The 24072-nt window shown below is 45.4% G+C and overlaps 1 protein-coding gene across 1 annotated transcript in view; it reads left to right on the top strand.

The window, feature by feature from the left end:
- LOC149431234 (vomeronasal type-2 receptor 26-like) overlaps positions 1 to 17802 on the top strand; it is a 55473-nt gene extending 37671 nt beyond the window's left edge. Inside the window, exons 6-9 of the mRNA XM_089665770.1 lie at positions 7382 to 7609; positions 12514 to 12612; positions 16511 to 16634; positions 16758 to 17802. Of these exons, the coding sequence (XP_089521896.1) occupies positions 7382 to 7609; positions 12514 to 12612; positions 16511 to 16634; positions 16758 to 17674 (1368 nt within the window). The 3' untranslated portion in view covers positions 17675 to 17802. The remainder of the gene's footprint in view (positions 1 to 7381; positions 7610 to 12513; positions 12613 to 16510; positions 16635 to 16757) is intronic.
- The last annotated feature ends 6270 nt before the right edge of the window (positions 17803 to 24072 follow it).

Below are 24072 nucleotides of genomic sequence, written 5' to 3'. Positions count from 1 at the left end.
TGCTTTTTCATGCCGACGCGGATGTCATATAGGGCATGAACAGCGGCCATTGCGGACATGTGATGACTGGGTGGGGGCTTAGAGCATACCCAACAGTTGGTTTTGTTGGCGGTTCTGGCTAAACGCAGGTGCATTTTAAATAAAAGGTTGGGGTATCTGCCGTCTTTTCCTCCGTTCACACACATGTATGACATACAAACAAAAAGAAAAAGGAAAATGACACCCCTCATTCTCTGGTGTAGCTGAAAAGCTTCTTGCAGTGGCTTGCGTGTACCCAGTTGTCTCGTCCCTCGAGTTTGAGTGAGGTAGGTGTCGTCAGCTGGACTTGGTATGGTCCGGTGAACCGTGGCTCGAGTCCGGTTCTTTGATGTTTCTTTAGGACGACCCAATCACCTGGCTCAATAGAAAGAACACCTGTTATTGCATTTGGATCGGGGAGCGATTCGCGAACCCGATGGTGTATCTTCTGCAGCTCCCGTTGCAGAGATTGCACATAACCTGTAAGCTGTGAATGCAAAGACGACAACTGTTGAGGAAAGTACAACCCTGTTTTGGGAGGTCTCCCAAACAACACCTCGTAGGGTGACAGCCCATGTGGTTGCCGAGGGGCATTCCGGATGGAATAGGGGGCAATGGGGAGACACTCAGGCCAAGGTTTTTGGGTATCGGAAGACGTTCAACCTTACCGCTACTCTCGGGGTGATATGGGGTGTGTCGCCGCTGACTCCAGTTCCACCAAAGAAATGCTGTCGTGTCCTTTGGAAGAGAGATTAGTAGTGGACAAAGAAGACATGTTAGCAGAAGAGGTGTTAGTATTGTTAGTCGTGTTGCAAAATTCAGCACTGTCATTGCTGTCCTCCCCCCCCTTCTCATCTTCCGACACAGGAAGAAGAGAAGCTGGGTTAAGAATAGTGCATCGTTTGATAGTGAGGTTAGTAGGGGTTAGGAGGGCTTTCCCCTGAGAGGGGTACCTTGCCTTGGATGTCCTGTTTTCGCAGGACCGTTCTTGCTGCACTGGTGTCGGTGAGGCAAGGGAGGGGATATTTTAATTCCTCTAGAAAAAGATGGATCTGGGCCGACACCGATTTGCCAACTTCCTATGAGGATTCATAGGAGTTACTTACCATGGTGGTCATAGGGGCGGAGGACTCATCAGGAATGAACTGCCACCAACCTTTAGGTAATTGGGGACAGCTCCTCCTCATGTGCCCCGTTTGGTGGCACTGGAAGCACCTGGGTGGGGGCCTATCCTTCCTGTGACCCAGATCCCTTGGTTTTTCGTGTGGGGTCTGGGACATAAGAACTTTGGCCTTGTCTTGTTTTCTTCTATCCATTTCCCTCTCTATTGCCGCAAGAGTGGAAAGGATAGCAGGGATAGACATCTCATTATATTCGGGTCGGGCCAGAACCAGCCTTTCCCGAATTTTAATATTGATGCCTTCCAAAAATTTGGCCCGCAACAGAATGTGCGTCGCGGTCACCTTTACCCCTTCAGTTGGAGCATCAGGTCCAACTTCCAGATCCGCATCCAGTGCCGTCTGCTTGAGACGGCGCCAGAAGCAGGTGCTTTCCTCATTAGGACCCTGGGTGAGCTTCATCATGTCCGTAGTAGAGGTAGCACCATACATTTCTGGAAGCTTTGCCTTTAGCTGTGTACAGAACTCTTTGCCCCCTGAAGTCATCTCCTCATGAATGGTTATAGAGCACCCTGCAATCACTGTACTGGCCACTTCCATGCCCACCTTTGCCCGTAGGATCTGTGCACAATCTGACCCGCTCATACCATAGCTGAACTGGTTTTGTCCAAACATTCGAGCAAATCCTCTCGGATTGACTCGATAGTCCGGGAGCTCAGCCAGAATAGTGCGGATCTCTGCCGGAGTGAAGGGGACATGCCAAACTACCCGTTCCCCTAAAGTCCGTTCCCCCTGTGCATTGGGAGGACCTTCAAATTGCTGCACTCTGACTGGATAGGCCTCGGTCCGGGAAGAGTGCAAGGGCTGACCCAGCTTCATCGGTGGGCTTAGATTAACCACCTCGCTTACTGCACCTTCAGGTTTGAGGTCCCTCAGATCAGGGTATAGCTGGGGGGCAGGGGTCTGATCAGTGGTTCGTAGCGCTTTGATGCAATCCGCCCTGTTTCTTAACCGGGTGTCTATTCCCCTTGATTCACAGATAGTCTGCAAATCGGTTGTTGAGTAGGCTTCATAGTTGGAAACAGAAGGAGCTGGGGTGAAGCAGGAAGAAGGGAGAGGTAGAGGTAGAGGCTGAGGCATAGAGACAGAAGACACAGAAGGTATGTCAAGAGTGACGTCACTAACAGAAGAGACAGGTGCAGTTATACTTCTCTCAGCCACTGTTGGTTGTTCGGGAACCCCAGCAGACCCTGATCCTGCCTGCCTTAGTAGAGTCAGCCCTGAAAGAGCTTCCTCCACCTCTGACACCGGATCCTCCTGTTTTATTCCCTCTGGAGGCCAGGTATACATCACCTGGTTCTTCCGGACAGACACCAGTTTATGTATGCCCTGCTTCCCTAATCGGATTGACCTGTGAAGCCATAGCTGTGCGATCTCTAGTTCTGACGCCTGCATCCGTGGTTCAAATTCAGAGATGAATTTTTCCCACCTCCATGCGTCAAATGTACCTTCCCGGGGAATTTCCCATCTGGTACCCTTCGACCATTTATTCCACCTTTTGAGGGGTTCTGTAGACTTCCCCCCCAAACTCACCTTCATCAGTTGTGCAGCTGTCCTTACCCTGAAGAGGGCTGCTTCCCCCTCTCTCTTCATGGACTGACTACTGCCCATCGTGACTAGTCACTGGTATATATCCCGCGTCCGGGTACCTGTTTACCCCCTGGAGCACTCGGTGGGATCCTACCGAGAGGCCTGATTCCACCACTTTCCCAGCACAGCGTAATTTATGTGATACTTATCGATCACCCGAAGCGCATCAAGTGGCGGTCAGACTGAGAGTACCCCTCCCACTCCCACAGCGCAATTTATGTGATCCTGACCACCCGAAGTGTTTGTGGTAACCAGGCTAAGCGTTACACTTCCCTGGACCGCCCACTCGCACAGCGTAATTTATGTGGTTCTCATCACCCACTGTGTTTGACAGGCCACACCGCACAATGATGAAAGTGGCTTTTCTCTCCCTGCACACAGTAGCTAACACAAGTCAAAACAAAAAGAGGGGTTCTTGGATGTTACTTAGGGGTCACTGGTTGGCCGGAAACCTGCTAACTGACCTTTAGGAAATTTGTGTAAAGAAAAAAACTTTCCTAATACACACAGAAAAACCCTTTTTCAACCTGAAAAACTGTTAAAAAGGACAAAGTGGATCCTTATGAAAAACACGGGACGTTTCACAGTAAAACAATTACACCGAGGTAAACCGAAAAACTGCGCCAAAAGTAACCTTGTTGCTGACGCAAAAATCACTCATACCAGCACTGCTAAACGATCCACGTTATACACGCAATCTTCGCTGAAACCACCTAAAACCGTTTACACAAAAAGTCTGCTGGACGCGAAACACGTGACACAGCAGCTTAAAACAAACCCGCTTTACAATAAGGAACTACTTTTAACAGGAAAAAACACAAGAAAAACATAATCACTATGCAAGAAATCTATGTGCAAAAACCCAGACTTCACCGCGCTCACTAAATGTGGAACACGTGAAGGGAAAACTCGCTTAACACACTTTAAATTGGCTGGCAATACGCAAATTTAAAGCTAAAAGCAAACAAATGAAACTGTAAAAAATTTGGATTAAAAACACAATATGGGTCAAATGCATATAGGAAACTTCATGCACATTGCATAGAGATTACTGCACATATGGTAGTCAACAAAATGGCCACCAACAGGGAAAGCACATGGTAGCCAACAAAATGGCCACCAAACAATAGGAGTCCATGTGGTTAGTCAAGAAGATGACCCCCCACAGGGAAGCACATGGTAGATACTAGAGTGACCCCCCACAGGGAAGCACATGGTAACACTAGAATGGCCCCCCCACAGAGGAGCACACGGCAGACTCTAGCCTCAAAATTGCCTCTAACCTCTTACATAAAACAGACTTTTGGACAGAACATACACTGGACAATTACACAACAATATACAGCACACATACAACACAATTTGGCACGATCACAGAACAGACATAAAACACCAACATATCACACTAACATGCACATGTAACAGAAAGGACCCCCTGCTGCATGCTTGCTGGGAGCAGTAGTACCACAAAACATTGTACAGACTACATACACAAAGATCTTACAACAGTTAACAATTAACCTAAACCTTTCAGCACTGTAATAATTACCTCACGTGGAGGGGGGTAGAGCAATCACCACAGTACCTACAACCCGCCAATACTTACCTAACACTATGCAACAACTTTTACCCGCTAAAACATATACCCGTTTAATTTTTGGTTGGAAGATTTTTAAACTTGACCAAATCCAGCCAACCAAACCCACCCCTCTGCTGCTCTCCGCAGAGACAAACCCTCGTCTTTCACCCACAAATCAAGAGTTTAGGACAAAAAACTAGGTCCTTGCCAAGCGGTAATTCTTGTTAGCTAACAGAGAGCGAAATCAGCCACACGAACACGCAAAAAGCGATCCTCTTAATGGCAGAGAGACCTGAAATGTGCCGGCATACTTTTTGCTAGTTCATGATGGCTATTCCCCCCCCCGTTCTTGGTTAGCTACGCAAGAATACGCGTTAGTATCCACCAGGCTCGCCAAACTGTCTTGGAAATTCGCTTTAACGAATTTCTCCTTACCGTGAGTACTCGCAGTTGGATGCGCAGAAATCCCCCATAAAGCTGTGCGAATCTCGTTTACCACGACTGCAGCTAAACTACACGATACCTGCCCATCCAAATACTTTTAGCTTCTGTTGAAATGTGGGGGTGGAGCTCCGTTACCCTAGAATGATCAAACGACACTCTCAGGATGGTGTTGCAACTCACATAAGGGCTGGTTTTAGACCCAGCTCTCTGTTTTATTAAAAATACACACATGCCCCCCACATGAATAAAGTCAATCCCCTCCCACCAAAAAATGCAATGGGGAGTGTCTATACACAGGATGTACATTCCAATTGGAGCATAGCCTTTCCTATTATCTATCACTGGTCCTCCCCCATGAGTCTTCTGAGGTCAGCAGACTTCCTCCCCTTCCCCCCCATGAGCCATCTGAGGTCATATTTCCTGTCCTACTAGCTTCTATTGGTATGTCCATTCTCTGCACAAGCACTCCCTAAAAATATCAGTCTGTACCTGGATGGGCCCGATACGATCTTTATTAAAACACATCCATCCGGATACAGTTCAGATTGGTAATGGGTTGTAAGATATGCATAAGCCTACACGCGGAGTTCGTACCGCTTGGCGCCTTGCGTTATGAAGCCCACGTGGTACTATGCTGCTGATATGTGGATACAGGCCCGCGGTCTACTGCCAGCGACATTCGCATCGAATGCCGTGGTGGTATACACGCCGGTCTATAAGCGCAGATCTGCCATCTCATCCATTACCAAGCTGAGTACTGTAATACATACATTGTACATGCGCATGGCCCAATTGCAGCCTTCAGAGCTTTAATCAAGCCACACGAGAGACATATGAATAACACGAATATATGACACATTTAAAGTTCGACCAACAATACAAAATTTCCATGACACTACCCTGACCCCGGCTTGTCTCTGGAATCTGTTCCACCATTACTGACCTGTTGGCCTGTATCCTGACTACTCTGCTGCCTGCTGCTTATACCTGGTCAGATCTTCTGTTATGGACCCAACACACCTGACTCAGTTGCCTGCCTTGTTCTGTCTGCCAAGTGCTCCCTGACTGGTGTCCTGCCTACCTTTTCTGCCAGCCTGCTCAGCACCAGCAACCAGTCATCTGCCAGCCAAGCTCCAGCCAGTCTGCCCCTTGCCAGTCCTGGGTCTAATTCATCTGCCCATCATCTGATGTCTCTCCTGGTGCTGTGACAAGGTCATGTATAGCCTGGGGCAAAGATGCCAAATGGTGCCCCCCTCCCCAGAATGTATGAGCATTATGTGTCATCAATAGTCCCCTACCTTCCTTCCAAAAAAAATCTAAGCACTAATCTGCATGCTTACCCCAAGCATAAATTCTCTTTGCAAGCCAAATTCCCTTCAAACAAAAATCCCCACTCTTCCAGTACTCCTGCCAGCTTGTAGGTAGGCACTCTCTATGCAGCGCCCCCCACCTCACATGATAGCAAAGAGCCCAGGGCAGCTGTCCCTCCTGCCCACTCCATGTCCCTGCCCTGGTGTCTCCTATTTGGCTCATCTTTGGGGAAGCACAAGTGACGTACCCGCTGGACACACTACAGGCACTTATACCCCACCGAGCTCTTGCAGTCACTGTCTCACTACCAGAGCTATAAGAAAGGCCTACCTCTTCATGTCAGGGTATACCACCAGGTGTGTGACACTGTGACCAGGAGTCCTGGGGTTTGTTGTAGCCCAGAGGATTGTGGGGAATATAAGGGGCCTGCACCCACTGCTCAACAAAAAGGGATTCCACTAGACTACGAAATCCTAGATAACTAACGATAGGAAATGCAAATGCTTGCCCAACATATGACTCCATCAGTGAGATGTGACTCCATCAGTGAGACATGTGATACCATCAATGAGACATGTGACTCCATCAGTGAGATGTGGCTCCATCAGTGAGACATGTGACTCCATCGGTGAGACATGTGACTCCATCAGTGAGATGTGACTCCATCGGTGAGACATGTGACTCCATCAGTGAGATGTGACTCCATCAGTGAGACGTGATACCATCGGTGAGACATGTGACACCATCGGTGAGACATGTGACACCATCGTTGAGACATGTGACTCCATCGGTGAGACATGCGACTCCATCGGTGAGACATGGGACACCATCGGTGAGACATGCGACTCCATCGGTGAGACATGGGACACCATCGGTGAGACATGTGACACCATCGTTGAGACATGTGACTCCATCGGTGAGACATGTGACTCCATCGGTGAGACATGTGACTCCATCGGTGAGACATGGGACACCATCGGTGAGACATGTGACTCCATCGGTGAGACATGTGACACCATCGTTGAGACATGTGACTCCATCGGTGAGACATGTGACTCCATCGGTGAGACATGTGACACCATCGTTGAGACATGTGACTCCATCAGTGAAAGCACAGAGCAAATAAACAGTATTTTACAAATGTGAACATTTTTACAACATCTAGTGTCACAAAGCTGGTAGAGCGGTAATTTTTCATTTGACTCTGAAATGGTGAATTTAGAAGAAAGATGTTCCAGTAAATATCTTTTTCCTTTGAAAGCTGCACAGATATGTCCGGACGATTCACTACATGAGCACGGACAGAGAGGAGGTCTTCTTTAATGAGCGAGGAGAACTACCCATCGACATTTATTTAGGAAAGCTGATCTATTATGAACCTTCAGAGGGAAATGTTAAACTCAAGGCAGAACACATGACAAGCAGTTCGACTTTAGAAAAACAGAAGTGGGAAGATTTTTCCGGAGGGGTCCAGTGGAAATGGGGCAAAGTAAGTTTTCCCATGTTTCTGTATGGTGCAGTTTGATTTCTCATTCCAGATATTGATGGTCTAATGATAGGAAAGACTCAGCTATACACCACACAGGCAAAAAAAAAAATTCCCAAACATGCAAGAGATTTGCAGACCTCCGAACATTGTAGAGCTCTATCTATAAGGTCTTCAGGCCAACCTCCGAGACCGCACTGAAGGACTCCAGGAAGCGGTGATACTTCTATAACTGCTAATCAACGTGTGATATTCACATACATTTATATATTCATACAGATTTATCCAGTGTGCAGAAAATATATAAAATTCATAATTTTCTGGCTCCTGAATTGCTCAATTCACAATTCTCCCAATAAGACATCAACATTTGTGAATTAAAAAAATGAAAGTAAAAATCAGGCATGTAATGTATTTGGAGCGCAGGGAGAGAGCACACGGAGATTGCACAGAACCCAACATGTGGGCATTCATTGGGGATTTTTGCGGGGTACAGTCAATAGGTCCATTAGTCCACAGATCAACACCAGACAGAGCAACACAGTAAAGTTCTCTGGATGGCAATATGGGAAAACAGGGGGCCGATAGTCTACAGGGTTCAACAGGACAGAGTGTTGGGGGTTCTTTGGGAATTGGGGTTCATGGGGAGAATTGGGGGAGAATTGGGCTCAGTCTTTCGGGTAGCACCGGGTTAGTCCACTTACTGGATGCGGGGAGCTGGACACAGAGGGTTACAGTCCACACAGGCAACACAGGGTCAATCCACACAGGCAGCTCCTGGCAGCGAAGGGCTATGTCCACCAGGCTCACAGGCAGCAAAGGGTTAAGTCCGCCAGGCTCACAGGCAGCAAAGGGTTAAGTCCATCAGGTTCACAGGCAGAAAATGGTTAAGTCCACCAGGCTTACGGGCAGCAAAGGGTTAAGTCCATCAGGTTCACAGGCAGAAAAGGGTTAAGTCCACCAGGCTTACGGGCAGCAAAGGGTTAAGTCCATCAGGTTCACAGGCAGAAAAGGGTTAAGTCCACCAGGTTCACGGGCAGCAAAGGGTTAATCCGCACAGAGAAGCTTCAGGCAGCAAAGGGTTAAGTCCGTCAGGCGAGAGATCCAGGCAGCAAAGGGTTAATCCACACAGAGCAGCTCCAGGCAGTGGAGAGTTAACCCCACACAGGGGAGGGACCTGGCAGCGACTGGCAGGCAGTGGAGCTCAGTGAGAGGAGGGGGATTGGATCAATGGGGAGGCTGGCCCGGAGCTCAGACCTTGCTCACACTAGCAGGGACGACAGTCAGGAGATCTACCCTGGGACCACGCTCTGCATTAAATACTTAGCATCTGGTTACCATGGCAACGGGCCCAGCTCCCTGTGTCTCCAGCCCAGCACAGGGAACGCAGCCTTTGTCCATGTCGGGCACAGAGCGCAGGAAGACTGGATCGGGACGTGCACATGGGGACAGGGAGCGGGGTGACAGGAGGGAGCCTGCACGTGGATTCCCACTGCAGAGGGGCCCACTTTCTGGCGTTGGCCAGGGGAGCAGGATGCTCTCTCGGCAGGGGGCCAGATTGCTGTCAACAGAAGAGCGAGGGGCTGTTGGGGGGGAGGATGTGGAACTGCTACCCATTCACACACAAAAAAAAGTGTAGTGTAAAAAAAGACAGGAGACAATCTTTGATGAGTCCTTTATTAAAAATAAAAAAATTAAAAATGTCCCCCAAAGTAGATCCAATGCCAATCACAATGCCTGCCACCGGCACTACCCAAAAAAAGACCAAAAAAAAAAGCGCTACGCTCTCAATGCCAGCTCCTGCCGTCTGACAGCTGTGCCCCAGATGACAGTTCTTAAATACTGTCATGATGTCACAAGGGGGTGGGGTTCACCCCACCCCCTTGTGATGTTCTCACGCGCTGTGGTCAGGTGCATTGCTTTGACCAATCACAATGCACTGTCAGGGTGCAGTGCATTGTGGGGCACAGCAGATGAACGGCTGAACGCCCTTACCATCCATGTGTTCGCCGAACACAGGAATGGTTAATGTTCAAGTCGAACTTAGGTTAGATTCGAACATGAAGCCCATCCCTATTCTGTGTATATACTCTTGAATTGTAGTCCTGTAATTTTTAGGAATTTTTGGTGCTGAAAGCTGTACATTATTTTTCATGGAAATATGTTTTTTTTTTATTGTAGGCCTGTAATTTTTAGGAATAACTCACTGAAATCTGTCCAAACAAGAGTCTAGTAAACATCCCGGTATGGTAAAACTTGAAACACGAAATCATAAATTACAATATAATAAATAATCATAAAAAATAATAATATAATAATAATAATACATTTTATTCAATAATGTAATCAAACCAAAAACACTGAAATGTGAAATAGAGCGCCAAGTTTGCACATCGCTGAGCTCAGTCGCAGAATCGTTTTCAGTGTCTGATGAGGAATTTCCCCCACCAATCATTATCACTCAATTCTGCAAGTGGTTCTGATTTACTATCGCTGTTCTCTAGCCGGTCTAAAACCGCGTCTGACCTAAAGGGACGCTTTTTGGACGCCATGGACGTTTCTCAGTTTCCAGGCAGAAAGGGCGGTAAAAATGCAGGCAGGGCGCCGGACAAAGCACTCGGGACAAAATGTATGTGAAATGGTTGGATACAGGAATGTTATACTATGTGATTTTAGTGTATTTAGTGAATGTCACTTTTTTTACATTTTTGAAATTCCCGCCGGTTCCGTCCCCACGCTTGCAGGTGATTAGGGATTTCACGGCTTTACACCTGAAATATACAACCTTGCAGACGAGAGCTCGGAATGATATGTTTATTAGTGATAATACAATTGTATGAGAGCGCCCATGCCCCGCCCATGCCCCGCCTATGCCCCGCCCATCAGATGCTCTGATTAGATATGTGACAGTCCATACATTTATAGGGTTTTTCATGGCTTGTTGCCCACCTTTCTGCTTATCAGTTACACTCCACAATATTTGCCTTTTACACTGCAGGATATCTTATCGAGACATTTTGTCAAACATTCATCATTACTCGGCAGTTTTTGACAACTTACACAAACTTGCATAAAATATCTTTTATAAGCCTTTGGAAGCAGCAGAAGCCATTTTAAATGCTAATGGAGCAGAATACATTCACTTAATGATAAATGATGGCAATAATAGCCATATCTAATATAATAAACCTTAATATACAGTGGGGATGGAAAGTTTGGGCACCCCAGCTAAAAATTTGTATTAATGTGCATAAAGAAGCCAAGGAAAGATGGAAAAATCTCCAAAAGGCATCAAATTACAGATTAGACATTCTTATAATATGTCAACAAAAGTTAGATTTTATTTCCATCATTTACACTTTCAAAATAACAGAAAACAAAAAAATGGCGTCTGCAAAAGTTTGGGCCCCCTGCAGAATTTATAGCATGCACTGCCCCCTTTGCCAAGCTGAGACCTGCCAGTGTCATGGATTGTTCTCAATCATCGTCTGGGAAGACCAGGTGATGTCAATCTCAAAGGTTTTAAATGCCCAGACTCATCTGACCTTGCCCCAACAATCAGCACCATGGGTTCTTCTAAGCAGTTGTCTAGAAAACTGAAACTGAAAATAGTTGACGCTCACAAAGCTGGAGAAGGCTATAAGAAGATAGCAAAGCGTTTTCAGATGTCAATATCCTCTGTTCGGAATGTAATTAAGAAATGGCAGTCATCAGGAACAGTGGAAGTTAAAGCAAGATCTGGAAGACCAAGAAAAATATCAAACAGAACAGCTCGCAGGATTGTGAGAAAAACTATTCAAAACCCACGTTTGACTGCACGATCCCTCCAGAAAGATCTGGCAGACACTGGAGTTGTGGTACACTATTCCACTATAAAGAGATACTTGTACAAATATGGTCTTCATGGAAGAGTCATCAGAAGAAAACCTCTTCTACGTCCTCACCACAAAAATCATCGTTTGAACTTTGCAAATGAACATATAGACAAGCCTGATGCATTTTGGAAACAAGTTCTGTGGACCGATGAGGTTAAAATTGAACTTTTTGGCCGAAATGAGCAAAGGTACGTTTGGAGAAGAAGGGGCACAGAATTGAATGAAAAGAACCTCTGTCCAACTGTGAAGCATGGGGTTGGATCAATCATGCTTTGGGGTTGTGTTGCAGCCAGTGGCACAGGGAACATCTCACGAGTAGAAGGAAAAATGGATTCAATAAAATTTCAGCAAATTTTGGATGGTAACTTGATGCCATCTGTGGAAAAGCTGAAGTTAAAGAGAGGATGGCTTCTACAAATGGATAATGATCCTAAACACACCTCGAAATCCACGGGGGATTACATCAAGAGGCGTAAACTGAAGGTTTTGCCATGGCCTTCACAATCTCCTGACCTCAACATAATTGAAAATCTATGGATAGACCTTAAAAGAGCCGTGCGTGACAGACAGCCCAGAAATCTCAAAGAACTGGAAGACTTTTGTAAGGAAGAATGGGCAAAGATACCTCAAACAAGAATTGAAAGACTCTTGGCTGGCTACAAAAAGCGTTTACAAGCTGTGATACTTGCCAAAGGGGGCAGTACAAGATATTAACTCTGCAGGGGGCCCAAACTTTTGCAGACGCCATTTTTTTGTTTTCTGTTATTTTGAAAGTGTAAATGATGGAAATAAAATCTAACTTTTGTTGACATATTATAAGAATGTCTAATCTGTAATTTGATGCCTTTTGGAGAACTTTCCATCTTTCCTTGGCTTCTTTATGCACATTAATACAAATTTTTAGCTGGGGTGCCCAAACTTTCGATCCCCACTGTATATATATATGTATTAATCAATTTAAACACTTATTTAATTAGAATATATTACTATGATGTAGGATATAGTAAGGATCACTTTTATCCTTATACACAGGGAACGGAACCCGGAAGACGGCATCGGCCAGAGACGCTGCACGGGGGACATCACGGGACCGCAGGACCCCCTGGAAAGATCCAAGAGCAACGCTGCAGGGTAATCCCGAGTGTAGCTCGGGGGGGGTTACCGCTTCTGGTACTGAAAGTTAACCCCGAGCTACACTCGGGAATACCGCCAGGGGGGTTAAGTGAGGAGTAGCGGCTTCAATGATCAATAAGTGGGAGGGGTGGCAGGAGACCAAAGCAGCAACTTACTAGCTAAAGTCACTATATGTACAGTTAAAAAGTATGTGAACCCCTTGGGATTACGTGGAGTTTTGCATGAATTGGGCATAAAATGTGCTCTGAACGTCATCTAAGTCACAACAATAGAAGAACACAGTCTGCTGAACATAATACTACACAAACATTAGATGTTGCCATGGTTTAATTGCACATAACATGTAAACATTCACAGTGCAGGGAGGAAAAAGTATGTGAACCTTTGGACTTAATAACTGGTTGACCCTCCTTTGGCAGCAATAACCTCAACCAAACGTTTCCTGTAGTTGCAGATCAGACCTGCAAAACGATCTGGAGTCATTTTGGACCACTCCTCTTCACAAAACTGTTTCAGTGTAGCAATATTCTTGGGATGTCTGGTGTGAATCGCTCTCTTAAGGTCATGCCACAGCATTTCAATCGGGTTGAGGTCAGGACTCTGACTGGGCCACTCCAGAAGGCGTATTCTCTGCTGTTGCAGCCATTGTTTTGTTTAATGACTTGTATGCTTTGGGTCATTGTCCTGTTGCATCACCCATCCTCTGCGGAGCTTCAGTTCTTGCAACTGTATAGTGGAGCTGCCCAGCATTATGGCTTTCAAAGTCCTAACATTTAGTCAGGTGTCTGTGGTAGTGAGCCCTTGTAGATCGAGTGATACCTCAGCCTGGAGAGGAAGTCCAAGAGAAGCAACCTTTCTCTATGGTTTCTTAGGTCAATAGAGCAGCATTATGTTTGACTACACTGTGCCCATGTGATTGGCGGTGGCCATCTTGGGTCAGCAGGGTCTATTTAAGTTGAGAGAAGGAGAAGAAGCGCCTCTAAGTGCAGTATATCACTTTATTCAGGTTTAAAGGTAGGAACACTCACATAGTTGAGGTAAATAATAGCATAAAAACCATGGTATGGTGTAAACATCGGTCAGGTGGGTATACAGGGTGAAGAGCTGTCATCGATGTGGAGTATGTAGTAGTCAGCGTGCCGCTGGAGCGGCGTGGTGGCTGGAGGCAAACAGCTGTGGAGCCAGCCGGCGTGCACGTCCTCACTCAAAGCCGGGTGGAATGCATGCTGGAACGCAGCGACAGTGTGGCCGTGATAACGTCAGATACCCAAGGTGCACTGCGACGCGTTTAGGAGCGTTTCAGAGCATGCACTAGCCGGGAAAGGTGGAAGTGCGCTCCTTTATCAAGCAGCTATTTAAGTCCCTGCTCTGGAATTTCTGTGCGCTTCTAGTGTGTTGCCAGTGTAGGGAGAAACCCAAACCTGGGCCTTCTGCGGTGAGTAGCAATGTTTCTTCTTGCTGAGCCACCTGCTGGACAGCTCCCTTGACAACTATTTGGATGATCCTATCTTGACCTTGTTTTTCATGAACCTTGAACCCCTTGCTCCTCCCATGAACTTCCTGATATAAGCTATGTCTCTGCACTTCCTGTTTGCCAGATTATTGTGCTCTCCAGCCAGTATTTTGCTCCTTGCCTTCTCTGTTATTATTCATATTTTGCTATCACTTATTATTGACCCTTGGCTTGTTCTCGACTACTCTTATGCCTGATCCCAACCTGCAGCTGCTCATTACCGACCTTGGCTTGTTCTCGACTACACTTCTACCTGATCCCAACCTGCAGCTGCTCATTACCGACCTTGGCTTGTTCTCGACTACGCTTCTGCCTGATCCCAACCTGCAGCTGCTCCTTACCGACCTTGGCTTGTTCTCGACTACGCTTCTGCCTGATCCCAACCTGCAGCTGCTCATTACCAACCTTGGCTTGTTCTCGACTACGCTTCTGCCTGATCCCAACCTGCGACTGCTCATTACCGACCTTGGCTTGTTTTCGGCTACGCTTCTGCCTGATCCCAACCTGAGACCGGTCATTACTGACCTTGGCTTGTTCTCAACTACGCTTCTGCCTGATCCCAACCTGAGACTGCTCATTACCGACCTTGGCTTGTTCTCAACTACGCTTTTGCCTGATCCCAAACTGAGACTGGTCGTTACCGACCTTGGCTTGTTCTCGACAACGATTCTGCCTGATCCCAACCTGAGACTGGTCATTACCGACCTTGGCTTTGGCTTGTTCTCGACTATGCTTCTGCCTGATCCCAACCTGAGACTGGTCATTACCGACCTTAGCTTGTTCTTGACTACGCTTCTGCCTGATCCCAACCTGAGACTGCTCATTACCAACCTTGGCTTGTTTTCGACTACGCTTCTGCCTGATCCCAACCTGAGACTGCTCATTACTGACCTTGGCTTGTTCTTGACTACGCTTCTGCCTGATCCCAACCTGCGACTGCTCCTTACCGACCTTGGCTTGTTCTCGACTATGCTTCTGCCTGATCCCAACCTGCGACTGCTCCTTACCGACCTTGGCTTGTTCTCGATTACGCTTCTACCTGATCCCAACCTGAGACTGGTCATTACCGACCTTGGCTTGTTCTCGACTATGCTTCTGCCTGATCCCAACCTGTGGCTGCTCATTACTGATCTTGGCTTGTTCTCGACTACGCTTCTGCTTGATCCCAACCTGCGACTGCTCATTACCGACCTTGGCCTGTTCTCGACTACGCTTCTGCCTGATCCCAACCTGCGACTGCTCATTACCGACCTTGTCTTGTTCTCGACTATGCTTCTGCCTGATCCCAACCTGTGGCTGCTCATTACTGTCCTTGGCTTGTTCTCGACTACGCTTCTGCCTGATCCCAACCTGCGACTGCGCATTACCAACCTTGGCTTGTTCTCGATTACGCTTCTTCCTGATCCCAACCTGAGACTGGTCATTACCAACCTTGTCTTGTTCTCGACTACGCTTCTGCCTGATCCCAACCTGTGGCTGGTCATTACCAACCTTGTCTTGTTCTTGACTACGCTTCTGCCTGATCCCAACCTGCGACTGCGCATTACCGACCTTGGCTTGTTCTCGACTACGCTTCTGCCTGATCCCAACCTGCGACTGTGCATTACCGACCTTGGCTTGTTCTCGACTACGCTTCTGCCTGATCCCAACCTGTGACTGCTCATTACCGACCTTGGCTTGTTCTCGACTACGCTTCTGCCTGATCCCAACCTGAGACTGGTCATTACCGACCTTGGCTTGTTCTCGACTACGCTTCTGCCCGATCCCAACCTGGGACTGCTCATTACCGACCTTGGCTTGTTCTCGACTACGCTTCTGCCTGATCCCAACCTGAGACTGGTCATTACCGACCTTGGCTTGTTCTCGACTACGTTTTTGCCTGATCGCAACCTACAGCTGCTCATTACCAACCTTGTCTTGTTCTCGACTACGCTTCTGCCTAATACCAACTTCTGCCTGACCGTGACAGAGACCCTATTTGTTAGGAAAAGTAACTAGCTGTAGGGAAAGGTTCCTGATGAGAAGGGAAAGATTAAGGACTTGCTGTCCTGAAAAGGAGCTTCCCTCTTGGGATCGGCCAGGGCGCGCTTCACCCTCTGAAACAGCCATTGTTGGCACCACCTCCACATCTGACTACATTGAACTGAGATTTATTTCCCTAGCGGTGCTCTCCCGCCAAGGTGTTTGTGACATTGGCATTCTGTTTAATACAAGTTCCAAGTTTTACTGAAACCAGACTCTGTGTTTTTACTGCCCGCACCGTGCTGCCCCTCCCCATACGTACATTATTTTAGTGTGTACAAAAAACAGTTGTTTTCCTACATGTATGAGAACCTGAAGTATTTTTCTAATTCTGACCAAAAAAAAATGTTTTTCTTTCAGTTTCCCCTAGCTCGCTGCAATGAGCCGTGTCCTCCGGGACACAGGAAAGGTCCAACTGGAGGAATCCATTCCTGCTGCTATCACTGTGTGCCGTGCTCTGATGGGGAAATCTCCAATGTATCAGGTGACAAATACCAGCGCACAATCATTAAAGAACAGATGCTCAAAAAATGTTATTTTGTTATCTTTTAATCAGTTAATAATTGTAATAATTTGTGGCATATTGTATTCTATTCTTCCTTCACAGACAGTGAGATCTGCCACAAATGTCCTGACGACCATTGGCCAGATGAGAGACGAGTAATCTGTATTCCCAAAACGTATGACTATCTCTCCGAGACAAATATCATAGCTCTAGCTTTCTATGGTGTCTCTATATTATGTTCTGCGGGAACTCTCTATATACTGACATTGTTCATTTTATTCCGGGACACTCCAGTAGTGAAAGCCAATAACTGGACTGTGAGCTTCGTCCTCCTGACCTCCATCTTGCTGAGCTTCCTCTGCATCTTCTTGTTCCTCGGACGTCCTGTGGATATAACCTGCATGCTGAGACAAGTGTCATTTGGGGTCTTCTTCTCCATTGCTGTCTCTTGTGTTCTGGCCAAGACCATCACCGTCTGCATTGCCTTCAAGGCCTCCAAACCTGGCAGCTACTGGAGGAAGTGGTTGGGGGAGAAGATTTCTAACTCTGTTGTCATAATCTGTTCCTCTGTCCAAGTTGTGATCTGTGTTATTTGGCTGTCAGTGTCTCCTCCTTACCAAGAGTATGACATGGGCTCCTATCCTGGAAAGATCATCATTCAGTGTAATGAAGGGTCAGTTATCGGCTTCTACTCTATGTTGGGTTATATGGGGTTTCTAGCCGCTGTGAGTTTTATTCTGGCTTTCATGGTGAGGACATTACCGGACAGTTTTAACGAGGCCAAGTACATCACCTTCAGCATGCTGGTGTTCTGCAGTGTCTGGATTGCCATGATCCCAGCCTATCTGAGCACCAGAGGGAAATACATGGTGGCTGTGGAGGTATTTGCCATACTGGCCTCCAGTGCTGGATTATTAGGATGTATATTTTTCCCAAAATGTTATATAATTATCATAACACCTGAAAGAAATTCCCACAGATGTATTTTGGACAAAATCAAAACCCAACCTTATTTTTAGAGTACATCAAAGTTGTGTTGAGGGTTAATTTGTGTGTTTAGATTAAAAGGGGACAATAGTGTGTACCTAACCTAAGACCTTTCTAAAAACAGTCCTGAATACCAGGTAATAAATATATGTGTTTAACAGTTAGTTTATCATTTACAAAGAGTATATTTTATGGTATATACAGTATATCCTATGTGAGGTATATCCTATGTGAGGTGTATCCTATGTGATGTACAGTTGTGTTCAAAATAATAGCAGTGTGTTGAAAAAAGTGAATAAAGCTGAAAATCCTTCTAATAGCTTTTATTTCCATCCACACAAATGCATTGGGAACACGACACATTCTATTCCAAATCACAACATGAAGAAAAATACATCAAATTTGTGTTGTTCCTCTAAAAAAATGGAAGAAAAGTAAATATTAGACAGTTCAAAAAAATCGCAGTGTTTGTATTCTTCTTTACAAACTACAACATTCACTATATAAACTGAGAAATGTTTGACGATTTTGATTTCCTTTGAATCACCTAATATTTGGTTGTAGTCGCACTGTTTCTGAGAACTGCTGTACATCTGTGTTGCATGGAGTCCCCCAACTTCTGGCCCCTGTGATCAGGTATTCCAGCCCAGGATGATTGGACCACATTCCACAGTTCTTCTCTATTTCTTGGTTTTGCCTCAGAAACGGCATTTTTGATGTCACCCCACAAGTTTTCTATTGGATGAAGATCTGGGGATTGGGCTGGCCACTCCATAACGTCCATCTTGTTGGTCTGGAACCAAGATGTTGCACGTTTACTGGAGTGTTTGGGGTCGTTGTCTTGTTGGAACACCCATTTCAAGGGCATTTCCTCTTCAGCATAAGGCAGCATGACCTCTTCAAGTATTCTGATGGATTCAAACTGATCCATGATCCCTGGTATGCGATAAATAGGCCCAACACCGTAGTATGAGAAACATCCCCATATCATGATGCTTGCACCACCATGCTTCACTGTCTTCACAGTGTACTGTGGCTTGAATTCAGTGTTTGGGGGTCGTCTGACAAACTGTCTCCGCCCACTAGACCCAAAAAGAACAATCTTACTTTCATCAGTCCACAAAATGTTGCGCCATTTCTCTTTAGGCCGGTCAATGTGCTCTTTGGCAGATTGTAACCTCTTCAGCACACGTCTTTTTCCCAACAGTGGGACTTTGCGGGGACTTCTTGCAGATAGCTTGGCTTCACATAGGCGTCTTCTAATTGTAACAGTCCTCACAGGGAACGTCACACCTTCTTTCATCTTCCTGGAGCTGATTGTTGGCTGAGTCTGCCCCATTTTGGCTATTCTTCTATCCATTCCAATGGTAGTTTTTCACTTTCTTCCACGTCTTTCAGGTTTTGGTTGCCATTTTAAAGCATTTGCCATCATTTTAGCTGAGCAGTCCATCATTTTCTGCACTTCTTTATATGTTTTCCTCTCTCCAATCAACTTTTTAATCAAGGTACGCTGTTCTTCTGAACAATGTCTGGAACGACCCATTTTCCTCAAAATTTCAGAGAGAAATGCACTGTAACCAGCATGTCCAACATTTGCTGCCCTCCTTCCTTAAATAAGGGCAATAATTGCCACCTGTTTATCAAAGAATGAATGACCTCACTAATAGAACTCCACACGACTATTATTTTGAACACGCCCCTTTCAATGAGTGATTCAATGACACAGAATCAGCAGCATGCATGTCATGACTGTCGGGTCTGTTGGATTTCTATTCCTCTACTACACCTGCTAGGAAATTATTTGCCATGTAGAAATATCATTTCCACCAAAAACAGTGATTGATCCGGTTAGTGATGTCTGACTGCTATTATTTTCAACACAACTGTATATCCTACGCAAGGTACATCCTATGTGAGGTATATCCTATGCGATGTATATCCTATGTGATGTATATCCTATGCGAGGTGTATCCTATGTGATGTATATCCTATGCGAGGTGTATCCTATGCGAGGTATATCCTATGCGAGGTATATCCTATGCGATGTGTATCTGTCAAGGTCCTACCTTTTCCCTGAGGTTATGTTACTCCATGTGCTGGCGTCCATCTTGGATTCTGCTGTGCATGATGGGAATCCTTTTATGCCTTCAGGTCTCTGTGGTCCATCCCCCAGAGGGGTGTGGCTGATGACATATAAGCCTGTGGCCCGCACATGCTCTTTGCACTTGTGTCTTGTGTCTTGGTGTCACTATTACTCTGTTCTGACTCTCGTGACTCTCCTGGTATCTGATTCGGCTTGTGACTTGACTATTCTTTGTATTCTCCTTTGATCTGACCCTCTGTTGCTGAACCCGGCTCGTGACCTGTGATTCTCGTCTGCTGTCCTGTACTGTTCTGTCCTGTTGTTGTTGACCCGGCTTGTCTGACTACTCTTTTGTCTCTTCCACCAGCTACACGCCATTGGCGGCGGCCATTGCCGCAGCTGAGGTGTCTCGGGGGCCGCGACCTGGTTCCTGGCTGCGTCAAGTCCATCCCCACCATCAGGGGCCCTGGTGAAGGGCAGCCTGGGACTTAGACTCCGCGCCCTGAGGGACTTCGGTCTGTGGGTAGTGGTTGTCGTCAGCCAGTGCGTTACATTGTTAGGCCTGCCTGTCCGTTCCTCGGCCACTGCCCTGACAGTACCCTATGCGAGGTATATCCCATGCGATGTATATCCTATGCGATGTGTATCCTATGTGATGTATATCCTATGCGAGGTGTATCCTATGCGAGGTATATCCTATGCGATGTGTATCCTATGTGATGTATATCCTATGCGATGTATATCCTATGTGATGTATATCCTATGTGATGTATATCCTATGTGATGTATATCCTATGTGATGTATATCCTATGCGAGGTGTATCCTATGCGAGGTATATCCTATGCGAGGTGTATCCTATGCGAGGTATATCCTATGCGATGTGTATCCTATGTGATGTATATCCTATGCGAGGTGTATCCTATGCGAGGTACATCCTATGTATCCTATGTGAGGTGTATCCTATGTGAGGTATATCCTATGTATCCTATGTGAGGTGTATCCTATGTGATGTATATCCTATGTGATGTGTATCCTATGTGAGGTGTATCCTATGTGAGGTATATCCTATGTATCCTATGTGAGGTATATCCTATGTATCCTATGTGAGGTATATCCTATGTATCCAATGTGAGGTGTATCCTATGCGAGGTGTATCCTATGTGATGTGTATCCTATGTGGGGGAAAGCTGATTAAGCACCTTAATATATTCTTTTGTTATATGATCTGCTGTTCTTTAGATTCAAATGGGGCTTGGAGTCCAGATAACTCAATTGGACTAGTATATCTTCCTCTATAGCATGTCTTCCTCTATAGTATGTCTTCCTCTATAGTATATCTTCCTCTATAGTATATCTTCCTCTATAGTATGTCTTCCTCTATAGCATGTCTTCCTCTATAGTATATCTTCCTCTATAGTATATCTTCCTCTATAGTATGTCTTCCTCTATAGTATGTCTTCCTCTATAGTATGTCTTCCTCTATAGTATGTCTTCCTCTATAGCATGTCTTCCTCTATAGTATGTCTTCCTCTATAGTATGTCTTCCTCTATAGCATGTCTTCCTCTATAGTATATCTTCCTCTATAGTATGTCTTCCTCTATAGTATGTCTTCCTCTATAGTATGTCTTTCTCTATAGCATGTCTTCCTCTATAGCATGTCTTCCTCTATAGTATGTCTTCCTCTATAGTATGTCTTCCTCTATAGTATGTCTTCCTCTATAGTATGTCTTCCTCTATAGTATATCTTCCTCTATAGTATATCTTCCTCTATAGCATGTCTTCCTCTATAGTATATCTTCCTCTATAGTATGTCTTCCTCTATAGTATATCTTCCTCTATAGTATATCTTCCTCTATAGTATATCTTCCTCTATAGTATATCTTCCTCTATAGTATGTCTTCCTCTATAGTATGTCTTCCTCTATAGTATATCTTCCTCTATAGCATGTCTTCCTCTATAGCATGTCTTCCTCTATAGTATGTCTTCCTCTATAGCAGTGGTTCTTAACCTGGGTTCGATCGAAGACCCACACCCGACTCATGTGATTCGTGATGACATGCCCCGCTTGTCCATCATTGGCTGCAGGTGGTCACGCAACATCGCTTAGCCCAGTGGTCGGCAAGCCATGGCTCGCGAGCCACATGCGGCTCTTTACACGCTTTAATGCGGCTCTTGTGTGCCGGGCGCCCGCTCCCCTCCCTCCTCTCGGGCGGCAGGGACTCTGGAGCGTGATCCAAAAAAAAAAACAGCCAGGGCAGCGCGCTCAAATGCAATGATTGGCCAGTCTCGCTGCCACTCACATCCTGATAGCCAGTGATTGGCTGTCAGGATGTGTGTAGGCGGGGCAGCGTGACAAACGTGAGAGGAGCTAGGCTCCTCTCACAGTCCGCCCTGAAGACCGGAACGACGCGGGAATACGGCGAGAGGACCGCGCGGAGCAAAGGTAAGTGAATTGACACAGGGGGGACTTGGCTTACTACTTGCTACTTACTTACTACTACTATATAAGGGATGAATTAATATGGGGGATGAATTACTATATGGGGGATGAATTACTATATGGGGGATGAATTACTATGGGGGATGAATTACTATATGGGGGATGAATTACTATGGGGGATGAATTACTATATGGGGGATGAATTAATATATGGGGGATGAATTACTATATGGGGGATGTATTACTATGGGGGATGAATTACTATGGGGGATGAATTACTATATGGGGGATGAATTACTATATGGGGGATGAATTACTATGGGGGATGAATTACTATATGGGGGATGAATTACTATGGGGGATGAATTACTATATGGGGGGATGTATTACTATGGGGGATGAATTACTATATGGGGGATGAATTACTATGGGGGATGAATTACTATGGGGGATGAATTACTATGGGGGATGAATTACTATATGGGGGATGTATTACTATGGGGGATGAATTACTATATGTGGGATGAATTACTATGGGGGATGAATTACTATATGGGGGATGAATTACTATATGGGGGATGAATTACTATATGGGGGATGTATTACTATGGGGGATGAATTACTATATGGGGGATGAATTACTATATGGGGGATGAATTACTATGGGGGATGAATTACTATGGGGGATGAATTACTATATGGGGGATGAATTACTATGAGGGATGAATTACTATGGGGGATGAATTACTATATGGGGGATGAATTACTATGGGGGATGAATTACTATATGGGGGATGAATTACTATGGGGGATGAATTACTATATGGGGGATGAATTACTATGGGGGATGAATTACTATGGGGGATGAATTACTATATGGGGGATGAATTACTATAGGGGGGATGAATTACTAGGGGGGATGAATTACTATATGGGGGATGAATTACTATATGGGGGATGAATTACTATGGGGGATGAATTACTATAGGGGGGATGAATTACTGTGGGGGATGAATTACTATATGGGGGATGAATTACTATGGGGGATGAATTACTATAAAACAGTGGTTCTTAACCTGGGTTGGATCAAACCCCAGGGGTTCAGTGAGTCAGTCTCGCGGGTTCGGCAGAGGTGAAGACCCACACCCGACTCATATGATTCGTGCAGTAAATATTCATTATTATGTTTTTGTGTGAAAATCATGTTTTAATGGTTTTGTTCTTTGTTCTTAACGGTTTTGTTCATTTTGTGCACCTATGTATAAATATATACCTATGTTTTGAATTTTAAAAATCATATTTTATTTTTCCAATTAAGAAGGGTTCGGTGAATGCGCATATGAAACTGGTGGGGTTCAGTACCTCCAACAAGGTTAAGAACCACTGCTCTATAGTATGTCTTCCTCTATAGTATGTCTTCCTCTATAGTATGTCTTCCTCTATAGCATGTCTTCCTCTATAGTATGTCTTCCTCTATAGTATATCTTCCTCTATAGTATGTCTTCCTCTATAGTATATCTTCCTCTATAGTATGTCTTCCTCTATAGTATATCTTCCTCTATAGTATATCTTCCTCTATAGTATGTCTTCCTCTATAGTATATCTTCCTCTATAGTATGTCTTCCTCTATAGCATGTCTTCCTCTATAGTATGTCTTCCTCTATAGTATATCTTCCTCTATAGTATGTCTTCCTCTATAGTATGTCTTCCTCTATAGCATGTCTTCCTCTATAGCATGTCTTCCTCTATAGCATGTCTTCCTCTATAGTATGTCTTCCTCTATAGTATGTCTTCCTCTATAGTATATCTTCCTCTATAGTATATCTTCCTCTATAGTATGTCTTCCTCTATAGTATATCTTCCTCTATAGTATGTCTTCCTCTATAGTATATCTTCCTCTATAGT

This window comes from Staurois parvus, unplaced genomic scaffold (assembly GCF_062004578.1).
Source record: "Staurois parvus isolate SC_StPar_1 unplaced genomic scaffold, SC_StPar_1.0 ptg002334l, whole genome shotgun sequence".
Lineage (NCBI taxonomy): Eukaryota > Metazoa > Chordata > Amphibia > Anura > Ranidae > Staurois > Staurois parvus.
Note: the sequence above shows the minus strand (reverse complement) of the source record. Positions and strands in the feature narration are given on the sequence as shown.